This window comes from Elephantulus edwardii, unplaced genomic scaffold, assembly GCF_000299155.1.
Source record: "Elephantulus edwardii isolate Elephantulus edwardi_28Jun2011 unplaced genomic scaffold, EleEdw1.0 scaffold00121, whole genome shotgun sequence".
In the NCBI taxonomy this organism is placed as follows: Eukaryota; Metazoa; Chordata; class Mammalia; order Macroscelidea; family Macroscelididae; genus Elephantulus; species Elephantulus edwardii.
The window spans coordinates 2,664,563-2,685,721 of NW_006399871.1; the positions used below are offsets into that span (position 1 = coordinate 2,664,563).

At 42.3% G+C, this 21,159-nt stretch overlaps 1 protein-coding gene across 2 annotated transcripts; it reads left to right on the forward strand.

Moving 5' to 3' along the window:
- Positions 1–2,576: 2,576 nt before the first annotated feature.
- Positions 2,577–20,928, forward strand: CDC25A (cell division cycle 25A). 2 transcript variants are annotated; one of them, XM_006892943.1, is made up of 15 exons: positions 2,577–2,749; positions 3,697–3,770; positions 4,902–4,944; positions 5,506–5,542; positions 5,997–6,098; positions 8,612–8,728; positions 11,109–11,243; positions 11,553–11,627; positions 13,618–13,788; positions 16,097–16,195; positions 17,843–17,905; positions 18,002–18,100; positions 18,656–18,786; positions 20,482–20,593; positions 20,788–20,928. In XM_006892943.1, the coding sequence occupies exons 1-15, from the start codon at positions 2,577–2,579 to the stop codon at positions 20,926–20,928; spliced, it is 1,572 nt and encodes a 523-aa protein (XP_006893005.1). The 2 variants fall into 2 exon arrangements, with proteins under 2 accessions (XP_006893005.1, XP_006893006.1); XM_006892944.1 differs by lacking the exon at positions 8,612–8,728.
- Positions 20,929–21,159: the final 231 nt, after the last annotated feature.

Genomic DNA, 21,159 nt, shown 5'->3' on the forward strand with positions numbered 1-21,159 from the left:
GATTGACTCAGTGACTGCCGTAATGTGGGTAGGTGTGAGACAGTAAGGCAGGTTCAGGATAGAACAAGGTTCAGAGCTGTTGTACATACCACTAGACAGCATGTAACAACAACAAATACACAATCAAGATTTTACATTTATTGAAAGATTCTACTTTTTTTTTTCTTGGCAACACCTTGAAAATCCAAGGTGAATTTTTCCACCAAAAGTGCATTTTTTATTAGAATGTTTATTTTAATGAACGTTTACAGAGACTTTGGATTTCCATTCATTCATTGTTGCACACTTTCCTCCCTGCCTACCCCTTCCCCCAGTTCGCTTTTCTCTTTGAAAAGTAAACAAAAAAAAATCTTTCATTCTTATACAATTCCCCCTCCCCCAGTCCACTCCACTATGCAGCTTTCATTCTGGACTCTTGTCATGACAATAATACCTAATCATATATTCCTCCTAAACAGTTCTCTCCCCCATCTGTTTCAATGCAATATACATTATTTATCCTCTTTTAGTTTTCCCCCAACCCAGTGTTAGTCCTACTTTACAATAGTGGCACTATGCAGTATTCGTCCTTCCGTGACTGAGATATTTCACTCAGCATAATGTCCTCCAGGGTCACCCATTTTGTATACTATTTCATGAGTTCCTTGTTTTTTTAGTTCCTTGTTTTTCAATGCAGCATAGTATTCCATTGTGTGACTATACCACAGCTTGTCTACCCATTCATTTGTTGATGGGCACTTGGGTGTTTCCAACTCTTTGCTATTGTGAACAAAGCCACAGTAAATATGAGTGTGCATATATCTGCTTGGGTGGCAGTTCTGGTTTCTTTAGGGTATATTCCCAGTCGTGGAATTGCTGGGTCAAATGGTATCTCTATTTCCAACTTTTTGAGAAAGCTCCAGCCTTCCATAGTGGCTGCTGTTGTGCCCACAAAATGCCCCTCAAAAAAATCCAGAAACACGTCTGAAATTTCAAGAGCGTTTGTTTAACTTTTCCACGCGTGGAGGCTCTTTCACCTTCCTCAGAAAGGTGGTGAAGGGAAAAAGCCTCAAGTTTTCCCTCCCACTTGCTTTTATAGCTTTTTCTTGGGTGCCCCTGCTAAGGCAAAGAGATTGGCGGGCCAGGAGGTCAGTCATTTGGTCGGCTTTTGGTGGGCTGGTTACTTTGCCCGCCTTTACTCTTTTTTGTGTCACGTAGACACTAGTTAATTCCTTACTTTTTCAAGGACAGACTGGGTTTTACCCGGGGCACTCGTGTTTGCCCTAACCCAAGAATTTTTATGGCCCTCTTCTGCCTCCAGCGTTAATGGGGGTTTATAAAAAAAAATGGGGTTTCTGCTGCCCCTTCAGCTGCACCATTTTACACTCCCACCAACAACCTCTCCAGCATTTGTTGTTTGCTCTTTTAACACATTTGGGAATTGAAGAGCAATTTTATCGGCTGCTCATTTCAGAACAGCGTATAATCCCAGAGGTGCACAGTTCAAATCCACCAGATGCTCTACTGGAGAAGGAGGAACAACCTCCTCCTGTACCAGTCAGATCTGATGTGACGGTACACACACACACACACACACACAATAATAAATTTATTTAAAAAAAAAAAAACAGGGTATAGCATTAAAGCTCGGATTCTGGTCGAGGGTGGGAAATGGGCAGTTTCTTGTATCAACATTTAGCGGCCTGGAGTTGAACAGACGAGAGCGCACAAGGTGCCGTACCTAGGGGTGCTTCTTTTAGGGGAGCAAGCCTAGGTGAGCCCCGCAGATCCGGACCGGTCGTTCTAGCATTCACGTCCCTTCAGCACTTCTAGGTGCTGGTCAACCAGGAAGTAAGGACCCGGAAAGCCGCGTTGCATGAAAACTACATTTCCCAGCATATAACGGGCCAAGGAGCCACGCGGAGGTCTCGCAAAGCCTGTTGGGAGTCTTCCGTGACCTCAGTCTTCCTAGGGCTCACCCTCCTTCAGAGCGCTGTTGACCTTGCAGAACGCCTCGAGCAGTTTCTTTCTTTTCCTCTGATTGGTTCCGCGTGGGGGCCATTCGGGGGCGGGAACTAGCTTACTGATTGGTGGATTCCATTTGGCGCCAACTAGGAAAAGGGGGCGGACCATAGGTGGCCCCTAGGAGCACATACTACCGCGAAAAGATCTTAGCGGTGGTAGCCGGGGAGGGAAGTAGGATTTTTTTTTTTTTTTTTTTTTTTTTTTTTTTTGCTACCCTGTGACCGCCGAGTTGGGCAAGAGTTTTAGAAGAATTTGGACCGCTCCCCATTCGTGACCCGCAGACTTTGTTTGGACTTAATCTTCAGGTTGCCGGCTCCCGCCCGCCCGCCGGCCTCGCGGGGCGACAGTCGGGACACCGGTTCGTGTAGCTGGCGCCTGCCCATCCCGGACGCCCGCCCGTCCGCGCTGCTTGCCCGCGGCCACCGCGTCCCCAAACCGCGGTGTCGTGTTTGTGTTCGACCCGCGGACGCTGGCAGCTGGGCGCGCGCGCGACCGAGGCCGGTGTCTGCCGGGCGGGCGTGGCGGAGGCGGAGAAAGAGGGAGCGGGAGCGCTGGGGAGACCAGGCGCCGCCATGGAACTGGGTCCGGAGCCCCCACATCGCCGGCGCCTGCTCTTCGCTTGCAGCCCCCCTTCCGCCCCACCCGCCGTCGTGAAGGCGCTGTTCGGCACACCAACCACCGGGGGCCTGTCGTCGCCTGTCACCAACCTGACCGTCTCCATGGACCAGCTGCAGGGACTGGGCAGGTGAGAAGGGCTTTAGCGGCAGGGGCCCTGGCTGCTGGCCATCGGGAAGATCGGGGCGGGAAACCGGCCGGGGACAAGCTCGATCCGCCCGCGGGGCTGCAGCGCCGACCCCCGGGGCCCGCCATGTGCACCTCTGCCCGGGCGGAATGTTGGGCAGCAGAGGCCCTTGGGACCCTCCAGGGCCAAACCTCGCTTCCTCCTTTTCCCACTTCTTTCTGATTGTTCCTTCGTGTCCCTTCCCTGTCCCTGTGAGCCCTTTGGGATCTGTCTCTTCCCTTTCCTTGTGAACCCTTTGAAATCTGTCCCAAAGTGGGGGAGAACAGATCTTTCTCATCGCTTACTTCCTTCCACCCTCTGCTGAACCGCACAGCATTTTAGTTTCGTGTGCGCTTTGTTCCTTCCCAACAAAGTGGCATTTTTCTTTCCAGCCTTTTGTGCCAAAACATCCCAGTCCCTCGCCCCTGAGGATACCCACCCCATTGCTTTCCCAAAACCAGACCTTTTAAACCCAACTTTCCATACCCCAAACTCCCAGAACTTCCTCCTATAACAAAAAAAAAAAGAAAGAAAAAGGCAATCTGCAGTGTTTTCGGGAAATCGATCCTCAAAATATTGAGCATCTCATTTTCTAACCAAGCAGATACCTTCTTCCGTTTAAAATCTCTGAAATGCAGAAACACAATATTAGCCACATTTCATCCTCACTTCCAGTACCATCCGGCGCACATTGTCCCATTTCAGGAAATGCTTCCACATTTCTCTTAAAGCCATCCTGTTCTACAGTGTGGCTCAGGGCCTAGGCCTAACTCACTCTTTTATTCTCAAGTGCAAACCGGGTGTGACTTGGAAGTAATGTTGGCTCAGTGCGGCCTGGCCTCTTCTTGAGCCTGGTGGTCTGACCTGTTTGAATCTTTTAATTGAGTCCTAGGAATTTCTCTTGGTTACAGTGAGTATGAGCAGCCGCTGGGGGTGAAGAACAGCAATCTGCAGAGAACAGGCTCCTCGGAATCAACTGATTCAGGTATTTCTGGCTTCACTATGCATTGTATGTTTGGGGTTGAGGTGGACGGGCATTTGGGAATTTGCTGAAACATGATCTTTCACCAAGAAGCTTAGTTTTTGTTGGTGGCATCAGGGGATAAACATTTAAAAAGAAGCCCTTTGTAGCACTTTATGGGGAGAAAACATTCCAGTATTAGCAAGGAGTTTAGTGTGTGCTGGAACTTGAAAATGAATACCAAGAAGAAGCTAAGCCAAATCCACTGCTGCCCGCTCATAGCTCCCCTATAGCAGAGAACAGAGCTGCACATAGAGTCTTCAAAGTTCTAAATCTTTTCAGAAACAGACTACTGTGTATTTTTTTCTAGAGAGCAGCTGGTGAATTCACATTGACTCCAGGCAACTAGTTTAGGGGGTTTTGTTTGATCTGGTGTCCTAGTGAGTTAGGCTGTCTGGTTCTATAATTTACAACTTCAGAAATGTGTTAAGAAGCAGCACTGAGTTTGAGTATACCAAAGGCTAACTTACCAACATGGCTAAATTCCACAGATCAGATTGTTAGGCAGAAATGGAGGCTAACCCGTATCAGATTATATAATGAAAGTGACTCCACAATTAACATATGTATTAAAACCCTTGAGAATCATGGTCTAGACAAATGACATGTTCCTCATGCCTCCAGATTTGTTACTACCAACATGTATCATTAGTGCCCAGAATAATAGCTTTTTCTTTATCACTGTTGTAAATATTCGATGCTGACGTAGTTACTAAGTGAGAAGTGTGTTTTTAAGTGAAAGAAGGGATCATTAGATAAAACTGAAAATATTAAGACTTAACAAGTATGAAGGAGGAACATCTTTCTATAACATGAATTGCTTTTTTAAAAAATTTGTTTTTAAAAAATGTTTTTTAAACTGATTTGAGAGAAAATTTATTGGTTTTTCAAATAACCATTCATAAACATGTTGTATTAAAACATTAAGTACGATACCTATAACGTAATTACTTTTTCTCACTTCTTACCTATAATTCTGCTGTCTGTTGATCCATAAGTAAGACATTTCTAGTACTCAGACTTGAGTTCATTGGCAGACTAATAAGTAGGGTTTAATTTTTGTTTTGTTGAGGTTTTTTTTTTAAATTATTACAGGCTTGTGTCTGGATTCTCCTGGGCCTTTGGACAGGAAAGAAAAGTATGTACTCCCTACTTTTAAATGTTTGTGTTTAGAAGGTTTTGGTTGCATTTTTTTTAATGACATTCTTCCAGCCTGGGATATTGGATCCTGGCTTTAATTGACCTTAGTCAGCAACAGTCACACTTACACATAGGATCACGATGAGTCAGAACTGATTTGATAGCACGGGTTAGTCTGCCACCTGATCCTGGCAGTTTCCCAGCAATTTTTGAAACTGATTTGTTTCTATCAGCAGTTTTCAGATATTCCCTCCTTTGTTTTAGCTGTAATTTTGATGTTCTTTTCAGGGCACCCAAATCCCTGATCTGTTCTCTAATGTTATAACCTTAAGAATATCTGTACATTTTTAAGAGAAAACTGCTTTAGTGGGGTGAGGTGGGGTGTTGTGGGGTTTTTCTGGGTTTTCTTTCACACAGAAATGTTGCTGTTGGGTATGCTTCTTTGGAAGCTTGCTCTATCAGCTGCACTCAAACTACACACTAGGTACTATTCCTCTATTAATATGAATAAGTCTATATTTGCTTTGTTCTCATTGTTGACTTTCTGATCTCATTGCAGCCTTGAAAATACCATGAGAAGAATGCATTTCCTACCTGTAAGTTTGTTTATTTTTGACCGAATAATGCCTGTTTTCTGCCTGCTGCGCTTCCTAGCTACCAGTGTGACCTTAATATGCAATCTTAGAATGTTGACTTCTTATCTATAAGTACTCTCTACCTAAAGAAACTTTGATGATTGGCTCTTCAGGCTTTTCCCCTTCCTCTTGTTCAGAGCTTTATCAAATCAAGAAGGCTTCTTTTTTTATATAAATTGTATTTTGGAGCTGATTTGGCCCTTACTGGGGGGTTTTTACACTTTGTCAGGTTAGATGTAAAGCCATGTGGTGAAGACCTGTAACCTGTGTTCTAGCAGTGTGGATCCTGAACACATTTGTTGGATACCTACTAGTGTGGCATTAGAAGGAGCTAGTCATCCTTTCTTGCTCGTTTTTCTTTTGAAACTGACATTTCATTATATAACCTAATTTCCTCTTTTCATTTTGATGGCAGAAGTTCTTGGGATGTAGCCCAGCTTTGAAGAGAAGCCATTCTGATTCTCTTGATTCTCATGAAGTGTTTCAGATGATGGACCATGATGAAAACAAGGAAAATGTAAGTGTATCATCATTGTGGCTAACTTGTTATAACGCAAGACAGGTAAAATCAATGACTTTTCAGTACAGTCGGCTGCTTTCTGGGAGACTAAACTTGGCCCAGGTCGAGTATGGTTTTGGGGGTGAGAGACTCTTGGGTGTAAATCCTTGCTTTTTTACTACTAGTAAAACATTTCTCTTTTTAATTTTCCATTTTCTTAGTTGTAAAGTTGTTGTGTCTATTAGAGCTGTTAGTGAAGTGTGATAATATATGCATGCAGGAGTTATTCTGATGGTAGCTTAAAGGAATAATTTATGTCCATAAATTAGGACATAAATTATGTCTGTCTGGGAGAGTCTGCCCGGCTTTTCCTTGTTTTCTTTGCTCTGTAGATGCTATAGCCCTTTAGAACTCATAGCAGCCGTAGAGGGGAGAGTAGAATGTCCCACAGGGTTTCCAAAGTTATAAATCTGGATGGGAGCAGATGCCTCATCTTTCCATAATGGCTATTGGGTTGTAACCGCCAATCTTGAGGTTAGAAGCCAAGTGTTTTAACCACTATGTCACCATAGTTTGTTAGGGGATTACAGAGTAATGAAAATGGTGGCTTAGAGGATGAACTTTCATGATTGCCCTAATTTTTTAAAAAGTCTTTGAGCACCCTGGCCTGGCTTTCTCTCTGTGTTTGGTAGGGTGTCTTGCTTAGGGCAGGCGTCCAAAACACTTGAATGAATTCGTTCAGCTTTTTTGGGCCCTGTTACAATTACTTCTTCTGTTTATTGTCCCCCTTTCTCCATTCCTTGCTGATATGTCATAATCCATAATTACTTTATTCTTCAACACTTAGTTCAGAACCAATCATTAACTCTCCTGATGGTGTGTTTTGACAACTTGAAAGATGTTTTGAGGGAGAACATAGAAATGTGTTTCTGTGGGTATACCCTGCTCACCCACTGAGGGCACTCGGGCAATGCATCAGCCTCATTCTCTGTGTTGTGCTTTCTCCTACATCGGTTCTAGGAAATTCCTGGTAATAGCAATGTTGAAATGGTGGCTTAGCTGTACTACAAAAGCAATATGATGGCCCTTGTCCCCTGATCTTGGCTCCCAGTGTTGCATAGCCCTTTCCCTTAGAAGGAAAACCACGCAAATACTTGCTAAAAAGCTCTCTATTTGGAACCATCCCATTTAGCTTTGTGACCATGGCCATACCATTTGACCTGTGAGGTCTAGTTTTTCTCATGTGTAAAATGAGGGCATTCTGTCACATTTGAAGGTGAAAGGATTAATCCACACATAGTTCTCAAGAGTACTGTGTTAGCACATACAGTTATGTAGCACTAGCTTTTAAAGAGTTGTCATGCCAACCCAGAAGTGGGCAATTCAAATCTATTAAGCTGCTTCTTTGGAGAATGACGGACAGTCTCCTTCCAGGCAGTTGACATCCTCAGAAAAACCCACTGAAGGGTCAGCTATGAGTCAGTTCTGACTTGATGGAAGTGAGTTGAGTTGTTGCTTAATAATGAGTTCCTTTAACTGGCTACTTCAGGGTAAATGAATGTGGATTCAAATCTTTCTGTCACAGTTATACTTGTTTTCTTTTGTATTGAAATCCAAAATGAAGCATATGTATATCTCACTTGTATAGCTCAATGAATTTCTACAAGAAAATATACTTGTATAACTAAACCTAGATGCTCTGGTGCCAACCCAAAAGGAGGTGGTTTGAATCCACCAGCTACTCTCAGGAAGAAAGATGGGGTTTTTTCTCCCGTGCAATTGACAGCCTCTGAGTTTGTTCCGACTCAAGGGCAGGTAACAGTAATAACCCAGATTAAGATCCCACGGCCCAAACCCTGATGCTCTTTGCTGTCTCCACGTTAGTCTTCTATCTTCACAACTCGTCTTGAGAATTGTCACCCTGGAGTAATTTCACTTTACTCTTTTTATTTTTTGTTGTTGTGTGTTTTTGTTTGTTTTGTTGGGTGTTTTTTTTCCTTTTTTTTTTTTTTCATTTTTACTTCTGTACAGTATGTGTGCTGTCACATCTGGCTTTCATTCAGCATGTTTGTGAGCTATCCACAAACCTGTAGTGGCTTGGGTTTTGTTTCCATTGCTTTTAGTATGTAATGCAGTCATTTAAGTAGTGTTTCCTGTTTTGCAAAGAGGTGGAAAGCTTAGCTTTTTCTCTGTGGAGTGGTTTTTTGTTTGTTTTGGGGGGTTTAAAATTTTTAAGGGTTTTTTTTTTGGGTTTTTGTTTTGTTTTTAATCATAGGATTGGCAGACATTAGGAAAGAAAGTATTGTGGGGAAAAGAAGGACAGTACTAATTGGAAGTTAGCCAATGACAGATTACATATATTCTTTGTTAGAAATTAAATGAGAAACAGTTAAACTCTTCACAGGAGGCTTTTATAATGTAGTAACTAGTGTCCACTCCCTAGCTATTTCACCTAAGCTGTAGCTAAGGTACTTTCTGTAGAGCTGGTTCTTATGGACAGTAGAAGATGTGTCCACAATACTGTCTTGCAGGAAGCCTTTGAGTTTAAGAAGCCAGTAAGACCTGCATCTCGTGGCTGCCTGCACTTTCATGGACTTGAGAGTAAAGACCTCTTCACACAGAGGCAGAACTCTGCCCCAGCTCGGATGGTATGTTCCTTGGCTTCCATGGGGGACTTTTTGAGGGGAAGAGACAGTGAAAGCATCTTCTTTTAACCTGGAACTGAAAACTTGACTAGAGTTCTGACTTGTCTTTATCTTGACATTGTCTTTCAAGATTTGACTATAAAACATGTCGCTGTTGCAGACAGAAACAGTGTGAGAGATGGTGTGGGGTTGTTTGGGGATTTTTTTGGGTTTGTTTTGTTTTGTTTAATTTTATACTGGTTTGCTTACAAAGTTCATATACATTGCTTTTCACATGAGATCTTTCCCATTTCCTTTACCCACCCCTCCCTTTAACCATCAAATTGTGTGACCCTTTGACTACCCCCCCTGCCCTTATCCTCACCCCTCTGCTCTTACTCTTCCCGCCTTGGATCCTTATACACATTTTACTAGTTATCTTTCTATTTCTGCAATAATGGTCTTATACTTAAAAAGAACAAAGTATTTGTCTTTAAGAGACTGAGTTAGTTCACTTAGCATAATGTTCTCCACTCCCTCCCAAGTAAAGATTTTCAAAATCATTGCTCCTTCTACTATTCCATCATGTGAATGTACCACAATTTCTGAATCTATTCAGTTGTGATTGGACATTTGGGCTGTTTCCATGTTCTTGTGATGGTGAATAATGCTATGAACATTGGTATCAAGTCTCCATTTGTGCCTCAGTTCTCATTTTCTCAGGGTATATTCCAAGCAGTAGGATAGCTGGGTCATATGGGATTTCTATGGCCAGCTTTTTAGGCCCTTGTCTGAAATCTTTTTTCCCAGTCAGTTTTCACTCTGTTGGAAATTTTTTTTTTTTTTGGGCCTCGATTGGAAAATATTTTTGATGCACATAAGTATTTAAGCTTTGGAAGGTCCAATTAATTAAATTTATCCTCTCATATTTGTGTATTTCTGGCTGTATTTGTCAACCCTTTTATACCATGAGCTAGGCCTTCTAAGCTTGGTCCTACTTTGTCTCTTACAATCTTAATGATTTTGGGCTTTACTGTCTCTGGAGATGGTATGTTTGAAATACTGTACTTGAGCTAGGAAAATTTAACCTTGTCAATGCTGGGGAAATGATCTGCGGCATTCCCTGGGTCATGCTAAGAGTTTATATGATTTACTAAGCTATTATTGTGTATCATCTAGTCGTAATCCACTCATACCTGACCCTCCAGTGGGTTTTCAGAGGCTGTAAGTCACACAGGAAGAGAGTACCCATCTTTCTCCAAAGGAGCAGCTGATAAGAACTGCCCTGATTTCCAGTAAACCTCATGTCTCCAAACTGTCGGTAGTTAGGGTACCTTGTCCTTTAAATATTTGTCACTTTGTCAGAGGTTGTTAATTATTTTCAGAGTTTCCTACTGTTAGCCTGAATTGGATTAACCAACAGCATCTATAGACTGAAGAGACCCACCTAGAGCAAAATAAAATGATCACAGTTGGATCTGGCACATGGTTTGAGATTCGGGTTCAGCTGTTATTGCTTCTCTGTTTGCAGTGCATAAAGCACTCCTACTACTTTTTGAATGAATATTTATGACCTTGTGAGCTTGCTGGAGTCACTCCATCTAAAAGCTAAGGAAAAATGCGGTTGGAAGTGGTATTGAATTTCTCAAACGTTACAGATGATAGAACATGACGATTTTTACAAAACCTCCAGATGCAGCTTATAAAGTAACCTTGTGAGACATCATAAGCCAAATTGCTTGGTGGGTATTGGAAAGCAGAGCATGAGGGTTAACTGATCGTCCCTAATTGTAGGTACCAATGGGCCTACAAACAGGAAAGTTATTACAAGGCTGACTGCTTGGCTATTAGTCAGATCAGCAAGTATTTCTTTAGTATTCTGGTTTTAGACTGTAAGCCATCATCCATTTCTTCATGGTAGCTTCTTGGTGTCGAAAGAACAAATGAAAGAATTTATTCCTATCCAGAGATCTAGTTTTCTCTGATATTTATAGTGACACATGAACTTAGGGATCTCAGAACCTACCTCACAAAAACCAGTCTTTAACGTGGTATATACCTTCCAAGCGTACTGTCCATGATAAGATTACTACCTATGGGCTCAACTAGTACAAAAACTTAACCATTTTCTTATGCTTCTCTGGATGTCGAGTCATTTACAATCTCAAGAAATGTTTTCTTTGTTAAATGCCATCAAGATGACTCTGCTCTCATCATGACCCAGTGAACAACCTTGAGCTACCTGCACCGTCCTCACGCTTTCGTCATCCTTAAGCCCCTTGTGGCAGTCTCTGTGTCAATTTTTGTTTCGTAACTACTAAAATTTTACTTAAAGTTTTGCCTGCCTCAAAATCGGTTAACCCATCGAAGGAAATTAACTAGCACCATGGATTATGTCTTACAGCTTTCCTCAAATGAAGGAGAGCACAACAATCCAGGGAATATCATGCCTCTTTTTATGCCCCAGTCACCCGTGACTGCTGCTCTTTCTGATGAAGATGATGGCTTCATGGACCTCCTGGATGGAGAGAATCTTAAGGTACTGAGAGAGAGAAAGCGCGCGCGCGCGTGTGTGTGTGTGTGTGTGTAAGGTTGAGAGTGAGAGTGCGTGTGTGTGTGTGTGTGTAAGGTTGAGTGAGTGTGTGTGTGTGTGTGTGTGAGAGAGAGAGAGAGGTTGAAGGATCTAAGGATGCCTCCTCATATATACCCTCAAGGATTATGCTTATTGCTGTGTTCGGATATAAGAACTATTAAGTGTGATCCTCTTCTGACCTTAAGAATGGGGCAGTGGTGGTGAAGGAGAGGGCTTTTAGATGCTTTTTATAAGTAAGTTTTCCTCTTTCTCTAGAATGATGAGGAGACCCCGTCATGCATGGCAAGCCTCTGGACAGCCCCCCTTGTCATGAAAAGAACTACAAACCTTGTAAGTACCTATGTGTCTGAAGAGAGCCTTAAGGAATTGAACTCTGGGGCAGGAAGGACGTAGGTTATCCTCTGACAGAAAGCTGGCTCTTCTGCTGACAGCGCCAGTGGAATCTCCCTATCTTGGGTTTGTGAGCCTTCCCATTTAACATTTTTTTTCTCTGGTTTAAGGCACTATTTGGGGGAGATTTTTTTGTTTTTACTTTTGTTGATTGTGCAGAAGTCTTGGTAATGTATATGTATGTGGTTCTTGTTATTACCATTTCATATCAACCATTGTTACTTAATGTCCTTTGTGGCTGATCTACAGCTCTGACCTCCCTGAAATCTTTACTGATGTAAGCATCCCTTTACATGGTTTCACTTCCAGCTTGCAGCGTCCTCACAGTTGTCCAAGTGACCACTGACACTCTGCTTTGCACCTTTGCAACGCAGAGGAGCTCCATCCTGGGCCTCATGGGGTAGACACTTGCTTTGGCCACCATTTATTTCTGTAAGATGTTGGTCGGGGTACTGGATGAATTGTGCTTTTATCCTTGAAACTTCTATTCTAGCCAGTGTCCTTATTTAAACTTTTTTCCTATTTAGACATTTTTATGCCTGTTTCTCAACTTGACCTAAGTAAAATTTGTCTTCACTATTATCCTTTGCAGCATCTTGTTTTAGCTTAGCCCCAGTATTAAAGTCAAGCTTCTAAAACGTGAGGCAGGCAGTAGGACCTAAGTGGTTTCCCAGTGGCTAAGTGAACAATGTTGCCTAGTTAAACTTGTACATACAACATTTGTTAGCTCTTCAACCTCCAGCCAACAAACTGACACCGTTAATTGGTTTTAACATCCGTTGTGGCCACGTTTTAGTATAATCTAGCTGTCTTGCACCTTTCCTGGGTTTAAGTGGGGTGTTAGAACCCATCACACTATTCAAGTAAGGTGCAAGTCACATAGTGGATGGCAAGAGGCCAGTCCAGACTGTTCCTGACCAGAAGGTCACCATCACTTCTTTTCACTCTTGGCAGCATTTGTAGACAGTAAGTTTTATTTTGTTTTTTAATTGAGTTTTTTGTTTGTTTGTGTGGTTTTTTTTATTATTTTTGTGTGCGTGTACTGTCAAATCAGATCTGACTGGTACAGGAGATTGTCCCTCCTTACCCAGCAGAGCATCTGGTGGATTCGAACCATTCGCCTCTGGGATTTAATTGAGATTTTAATGGAAGTTTATAAAGAAATTGGATTTCTATTCATTCATTGTTGCACGTTTTCTTCCCTGCCTCCCCCACCCCCAGTTTGCTTTTTTTCCTTGGGGGAAGAAAGTTCTTAAATTGTAATACAACCTTCCACCCCCTCAGACCACTTGACTATGCAGCTCTTATTCTGGACTGTTGTCATGCCAATAATACCTAATCATATATTCCTTTTATACAGTTCTCTCCCTCGTCTGTTTCAATGCCGTGTACATTCCTTTTCTTAGTTTCCTCCCAACTCTCATGTCAGTCCTGTTTCATAACAATGGTATTGTGCAGTATTTGGGGGTTTTTTGACTGAGCTATTTCACTCAGCATAGTGTCTTCCATAGTCACCCATTTTGTATAATAATTCATGAGTTGTTTTTCAGTGCTGCATAATATTCCATTGTGTGACTACCACAGCTTCTCTATCCATGTTTGTTGATGGGCACTTGGGTTGTTTCCACCTCTTTGCTATAAACACGGATGTGTAAACAGTAAGTTTTTTAAGAGCAAGGATTATCTTCCTTGTCTCTGTGTAGTATCTGTGGTGTTGTACATGTTCTTAGAGCACCCGGTGCTCAGTGTTTGTTCCATGCTAGAACCAAAGAAAGTGACTTGGTCCAGATGAAGAGAAAGCATCTGTGTTCTGATTTACAGTAGATTTTAAACTAGTCCAGGAAGTCCCTTCCCCCTCTCCCACTTTGCCTTACCATCCACAGTGGACAGTTTTTCTTGAAAAGTTGATTCTGCTTTGTTTTTCTTCCAGGATAATCGATGCAAGCCATTTGACTCCTCTCCTGTGTGTAGCTCCTTACGGGCCACAGTAAAGAGAACAGAACGATCTCAAGAGGCATCTCCATGTGTAAATATAAAACGGAGGAGGAACATGGGTGTGGCTGCGCTGGAAGAATCAGCATCTCCTGAGAATCCTGAGGAGGTTAGTTTTGCAAGTTCCTTTTTGCCCCAAGGGACTGATTTTTTTCTTTATTTCAGAAGTGTCCATAATTGTTGATGCATTTTTATTATGACTGCTTTAAAATGCTTATCAATAATTTCAGCCTCTTTGAGAAGTCACTGTTGGTATCTGTAACTTGTCTTCCTGTTCAAGTTCCCATTTGTAATTCCTAATGACATTTTCCTGGTTCTGATTATGATCGACTTGCCTCTTATTCCTGTGTGTGTGTGTTGGATATTATGAGTCTCTGGACCTTTATAAATCTCTTGTCGCAGACTTTGTCTGATACTGTAGAGGAGGTGGGAAGGGGAAGACACCCTATCATTACTGCCATGTGGAAACAGAAGCTGGTTTTCCAAGCAGCCTCCATAGACAGCTGGGGTGGTGAGAAACTCATTTTCTGGTAGGACTTGGGGTTTTGGGGTTCCACTGACACCACTGTGCAATCTTTTTTGAAAATATCCCATTGGCGATGAGATAGGACACTTCATTCCAGCTCGGTGAGAGGGTGTGGCCACAGCCTTTTCCGCTGGTATTTACTTAGAGGAGAGCTGTTAGTGTCTAAAGGTTTTCTGCCTTGATAAGATGACCTTTTCTTAGTCATTTGGCTAAAGAGAACAGGCTTTCTGTTGGTGCTTGTATGAGTTTTAAAAACACGTGAGAAAACACACCATCTGTACAATTACTCTATGCAATTTACTGGCACTGATTATATTTTTCAAGTTGTACAACCATCCTCATCTTTTTATTTCCAGTGATTCATACTTTATTTATTCCAGATTGACTCAAATTTAAAAAAAAAAACCAACACTTTTTTTTAATCTCTTCATTTCAGTTTTTTTTTATTATTATTAAATTTTATTAGTTTTAATGAACATTTACAGGGATTTTGGGTTTTCATTCCTTCATTGCCGCACCATTCTCTCTACCCTCCTCCCCAGTTTGTTCTTCTTCCCCGCCATCCAAATGTCTGTTTTAATTGTCCAATTGCCACAGTGCTTGTCAAAGTCAGTTCTGATTAATCTCCTTTGTCAGTGTGTCCTTTGCCATTCGCTATCACTCCTCCCTGAGAGAGACTTCACCCTGAGTCATAAGGAAAAGGGGATGGCGTATTCTCTTAGCTACTTCCTGCTGAAAAGGGACGCTGTGGGTTTCAGGGTGAAGATCTCTCACTACTCTAAAGGGCCCCTTTGGCAGTAGGGAACACATAGACTATTATGGAGATTGATTTTGGAATTTAGATGCACTCTTATTGATTGTGCTTGGCCTTACATGTTCATATCCTTGAAGATGTATCATGGGGGTGTTGCAACCTAGAAGACACAAATTTAACTAACAAGTTATAAGTACATGAGTCCAAAATTATGGAAAAGTAAAAGAAAAGCTTCTTTCATTGTTTTACAAACCCTCCCCCAGGTCCCCTCCACCATGTAGCGCTCGCTCTAGACTCCTGTGATGACAGAAATACCTAGTCACATCTCTTTTAAACAGTTTTCTCCCTCTTCTGTTTCAGTGCAGTATACATTATTGAACCCATCTTACTCAGTCTCTCCCCAACCCCAAGGACAGTCCCATTCTACAACAGTGGCATCATGTAATATTTGTCCTTTTGTGACTGGGATATTTCACTCAGCATAACGTTCTCCAGAGTCAACCATTTTGAATAATATTGCATGAGTTCCTTGTTTTTTAATGCAGCATAGTATTCCATTGTGCGAATATACCACAGCTTCTCTAGCCATTCGTTTGTTGATGGGCACTTAGGTTGTTTCCAACTCCTTGCTATTGTGAACAAAGCTGCAATAAACATGGGTGTGCATATATCTGCTTGGATGTCAGCTATGGTCTCTTCAGGGTATATTCCCAGTAGTGGAATTGCTGGGTCAAATGGTATCTCTATTTGCAACTTTTTGAGAAAGCGCCATACTGCTTTCCACAGGGGTTGCACCATTTTACACTCCCACCAACAGTGAATCAGGGTTCCAGTTTCTCCACAACCTCGCCAGCATTTGTTGCTTGCTGTTCTGTTAAATTTTGCTATTTTGACTGGGGTGAGATGATATCTCATAGTTGTTACATTTCAGTTTTTTATTCATAGTTTTAGATCCAATATCCAAGACATAGTTTTCTTTTTTTAATTTTATTAATTTTAATGAACATTTACAGAGATTTTGGATTTCCATTCATTGTTGCACTAAAAAAATATCTCTTTGGTGATTATAGACAATGCTCCTGTTTGTGAATGCTTTTCAGAAATTCCATCGAAAACTCAATCTTTGATTTGTTACAGATTTTACATCAGTCATTATCTTTGGCATCTTCTCCCAAAGAGACCATTGGGAACATCTTGGACAATGACCCAAGAGACCTCATAGGAGATTTCTCTAAGGTAATTGCAAATAGCTGTAAGCAGAGCCTCTCTGTGGGACACGGGGGTGGAAGAATGCTGGTGGTGTAGTCCGTAGTGTGTTTCTCAGCTAACCAGACTTAAAATTGCTCCTCACCAGTCGCCCTTCCTCCAACACAAAAATCAGGCTCTCTGGCAAGTGTGGGGTTGTTTCTTATTTTTTTGGGTGGGTGAGATTTTTTGTTTGTTTTCTTATTGTGTACCGGCAATTCCATCCTTCTTCAGAGTATCTGGTCGATTCAAACCACATGCCTACAGACTTGCAGTGCAGTTTCTTGCCACTAGACCACCAGAGCTGCCTCAAGTGTGTTTTTAATTATAAAAATATTATAGCCAGTCCTCAGGTTTTAAAGTCTGACTTTCAGATGATTCCTACTGACTCTAAAGCCTTGCTTCAGACTGATTCTTTCGTTGCCAGTGAATTGAATGACGTAGGAACAGAGCTGAATTTTTACAGGTTGAGTACTTCGTTACAATTACTGGAATGAGAAAAATTATAGATTGAAACCTCAGAATGGGAAATTTCAGAAGAGGCATTGTGAGCCTTTTCAGAAGCCTTTAAAGACTGAGCTTTTCTTGCTTTTTTAAAATTCATTCTGACCCTCCACTGAGTGTCTGGGGATGTGAATCACATAGGAGGAAGTTACCTATCTTTCTCCCTCAGAGCTGTTGGTGGATTCAGACTGCCAAAGACACATGGGTTAGCAGTGCAACTCTCCACAAACTACACCCCTAGTGCTATGCACTGAAGTAAGACTAAATAAGAACAATGCAATGCACCTGTTCCAATTCACCTCTAAACTCCACTTAGAAATATGACACCTGGGGCTGCCTGTATTGCATACAAGTCTGTGTGTTAACAGGTTGTTATGGATAATCCAAGATCAAAACAGAATTTCAGTTATCCAGAGCGAGATGACTTTTTAAGGGAAAAGGCCCATAGAGAGGTTGGGGAAAGTTGGCTGCATTTGAGCCATGGTGAAATATCAAGGTAGAACAGAGCATGTGCCAGTAACAACTTATTGAACCATAATTAAAGTGATGGATCTTGTCTTCATGGATTTAGTTAACATATATTAAAGCACTTTACTATGTATTAGGCACTGTAAGAGATTCATAAGTAGAACCCCATTTCTTTCCACTCAATAAACGATGTCATAGTAGAGCAGCCGCATACCACATAGAATTGAACCACATTTACTAGACATAGATAAAAATAAATGTTGCTGAGATGAGCAACAATAGCCTAAGAGATATAAAAAATTTGTCTTAGCTTGAAGATTGGGGAAGGTGTGGATTTGGTTTTTCAGCTGGGTGGAATTTAGAGGAATCGGACAATTAAGTTGAAAACAATTTTTAATTGCTATTTACAATCTGAAATGAGAAAGTCTGAAAAGCAGATGGGAAAAGAAATTAGTTGGTAGTTGTAAGATTCCATCTGGCTTAAGTTTCCCTTTCTAAATATTTCTTGTAGATTTTTCTAAAAATTAAATAGTATGTTATTAATAAAGTGCCTGGGAGAGTAATTAGCATATACTAGATATCTGTATACATATTGCATTGATAGTAGTCTTTCTGATTTGTTAAACATCACTTTCTGGGGTTTTTTTTTCTCCTGCTTTATTTTAGGTTTATCTATTTCACACAGTTGCTGGAAAGCATCAGGATTTAAAATACATCTCTCCAGAAATTGTAAGTAATCCTTTTGGAGCCCATGGGATATCTGAATCTAGTGTCCTTACGGCCAAGGTTGATTCTCTATTGCTCCTTTTTTTTCCCTCTCTGCAGATGGCATCTGTTTTGAATGGCAAGTTTGACAACCTTATTAAAGAGTTTGTAATCATTGACTGCCGATACCCATATGAATATGAAGGAGGCCACATAAAGGTAGGCATTTCTGAAGGTTGCTGTCAGGCCAACTGTTTTGTTTTTGGGAAGGAAGTCAAGGGAGGAGTGAAGAGGTTCCATAATACTTGTGGTTTGGGTACAGATATTTGAATACTTGAGGGTTCCTACCTGAGAGAAGCCTGTTTCTGGCAATGTGTCTCTGGCAAGTTTAACAATCCTTCCTAGTGTGTTAAGTGAGGATGCTTTTTCCTAGGAAGAAAGGAACTATTAGTGCTATTTGATTGTTTTCAACCAAAATAAAGAAAAAATATTAAAAAGAAAGTTAAGAGGATGCTTTACATACAATATTTGCTTAGGGTCTTGAAAGTGTCCATGTTCACAAACCTCATTCCTGAAGTGTATACCATAATCTAGTACAGAATTTGAAGACCTGTTTCCAGTCCCTCTATGTGTTCTACATCATTGAGGTGTCAGGTGGTCTGCTGTTGAGCTGGGAAACCTGTTCTCACAAAGGTCTCCTGGACTTAAAGGTTCTTTTCTTTTGAGTCATGACTGTAGTCATGGACCACACAGATAGCTCTGGTCCCTCCACAGGGGGCGGTGAACTTGCACATGGAAGAAGAGGTTGAAGACTTCCTACTCAAGAAGCCCATTGTACCTACTGACGGCAAGCGGGTCATTGTCGTGTTCCACTGCGAATTTTCTTCTGAACGAGGCCCCCGCATGTAAGTGCTGCATAGAACTGTGCTCTTGAGAAGTAGAATTACAGTAAAACCCTATTCACTTTGTTGTTATGTGCCATCGAGTCGCTTGCAACTCATAGCGACCCTATGTACAAGAGCTCTAAACGCCATTCTATCCTCTGCCAACCTAGCCATCTCAAATGCACTCATTCCCACCACTCCAGCCACAGAATCGATCCATCTCATCGAAGGTCTTCCTCTCCTTCGCTGCCCCTCCACTCTGCCAAACATGATGTCTCTCTCCAAGGACCAGTCCCTCCTTGCAACATGCCCAGAATATGTCAGACTAAGTTTCAGAATCCTTGACTCCAAGGAGCATTCTGGCTTCATCTTCTCCTGGACAAACCCTTTTGTTCTCCTAGCAGTCCATGGTATATTTAACACTCTACTCCAGCAACACAAAGGTATCAGTTCTCCTTCTATCATCCCTGTTCACTGTCCAACTCTCTGATGCATAGCACGTCATTGGGAAGGCGATAGCCCAGATCAGGCACACCTTAATCTCCAGCCTGATGTCGTTACTCTTCAGTATTCTTGAGAGGTCCCTCACAGCTGACTTTCCCAATGCAATTCGTCTCTTTATTTTCCTGGCTGTTACCAAGAGTGTTGACTATGGAGCCAAGGAAACTAAAACTGTTAACTATCACAATCTCTTCACCATCCATACTGATACTGCCAATTGGCCCAGGGGTGAGAATCTTTGTTTTCTTGATGTTGAACTTCAATCCATATAGGAGGCTGCAGTCTTTGACCTTCTTCAGCAAGCGCTTCAGGTCCTCCTCAGTTTCAGCAAGCAGGGTTGTGTCATCTGCATAATGCAGGTTGATGACTCTCCCACCAATCCTGATGCTACATTCCTCGTACAGCCCAGTGTCTCGGATGATCTGTTCTGCATTCACTTAGGACATTAAAATATATCATGCTCCAACAAAGTCCTCCACCTATTAAACAATAACAGCTGGGGAAGTCACATAGTCCATGATGATTCTGTATTTGTGTGGTAATATTAGAAGGCTTGGGAAAGGCCAGGCAGTTGCCCATCTATCTCCAGAAGTTCATGCAGAAAGGATTTGCAAGCCTGGAGTGTGCAGATCCTGTTGAGAAGGGGACCCAGGAGAGAGAAAACCATAGTTCTAAGCCCAGGTGGCTAGAGAGAGGCTACAGGCAGTATTGCTGTAGCTTTCATGGGCTAAGAAAGACTTCACATGGGACCATGGGAAATCTCTCTTCAGATGGGGCCACTGTTTTCATTTTGAACAATTGCAAAGATCAAGGAAAAGTCCTACCTTCAGTATTCCTCATTGCATCTACCAGCTGCTAGTACCTTGCTGCAATTTGTGCTTGTGTCCCCTACACACACAACTGTAGTTGGAACTTCACCTATGTCACTTGATGCGTACAGCTCCCTGAGTCTTTCAGCATCTTTGTTTCTAGAGCAAAGACCATTTTATATTAATATAAGTTCTATTCAGTCAGTGCAGTGACATTGACTGAGCAAGTTTCCCATGGTCAGAAACTGCATCCCAACACAATTAGTGTCCAAGAAGGTGTCCATAAAGGTGGGAGGTGTGTGCAGGAATTGCTTAAACCTTACACAGTTTTTTCTGGTTTTAGGGGGTTTTGTCCTTCTGCACTGGAAATGCCAATCTGACTTTGACCTCCCATTTGTTTTTCTAGGTGCCGGTATGTGAGAGAGAAGGATCGACTTGGTAATGAGTATCCAAAACTCCACTACCCCGAGCTGTATGTCCTGAAGGGTGGATACAAGGAGTTCTTCCTAAAATGCCAGGTGAGTAGCTGCATTGCCTTGCTTCTCTCAGCTTGCACACCTGGGACGAGCTCTGGTAGCCTAGTGGCAAGAAGCTGCACTGCAATCTCAGTTTGCACCCCTGGGAGGAGAGAGGTGAAACAGAGTGTGTGGGGGCAGGGGGGTGTAGGGTGTACAGCAGGTGTACCCTAACCTCACCTTCTCTTGTCCCTCAGTCTTACTGTGAGCCCCCCAGCTACCGGCCCATGCACCATGAGGACTTTAAAGAAGACTTGAAGAAGTTCCGCACCAAGAGCCGGACCTGGGCAGGGGAAAAGAGCAAGAGGGAGATGTACAGCCGTCTGAAAAAGCTCTGAGGCGGGTGGTGCCCAACTGCAGCAGCCCAAGCCTCCCTCCTCATTCCTATCTTTGCTTCAGGAAAACTTGAGAAAAACGGGCCTTTGAAGGGAAGAGCCTGTGGCTTCCATGCCTCCAGCCTCCCACACTCCCAGGATCAAAGTCCTGGGTACCCACTGGCAGCACCTCTTCTGCCCATCGTACAACGGCCTCCTTTCACATCAGGACTGCCGAGTTTCGTGGCTCACTTC

Bases quoted from the DNA above. Each gene is read 5' to 3' on its own strand.
- CDC25A (XM_006892943.1), top strand. From the start codon at position 2,577: ATGGAACTGGGTCCGGAGCCCCCACATCGCCGGCGCCTGCTCTTCGCT. The intron at 2,750-3,696 runs GTGAGAAGGGCT...TCTTGGTTACAG, and splicing joins CAGCTGCAGGGACTGGGCAG to TGAGTATGAGCAGCCGCTGG. The intron at 6,099-8,611 runs GTAAGTGTATCA...ACTGTCTTGCAG, and splicing joins ATGATGAAAACAAGGAAAAT to GAAGCCTTTGAGTTTAAGAA.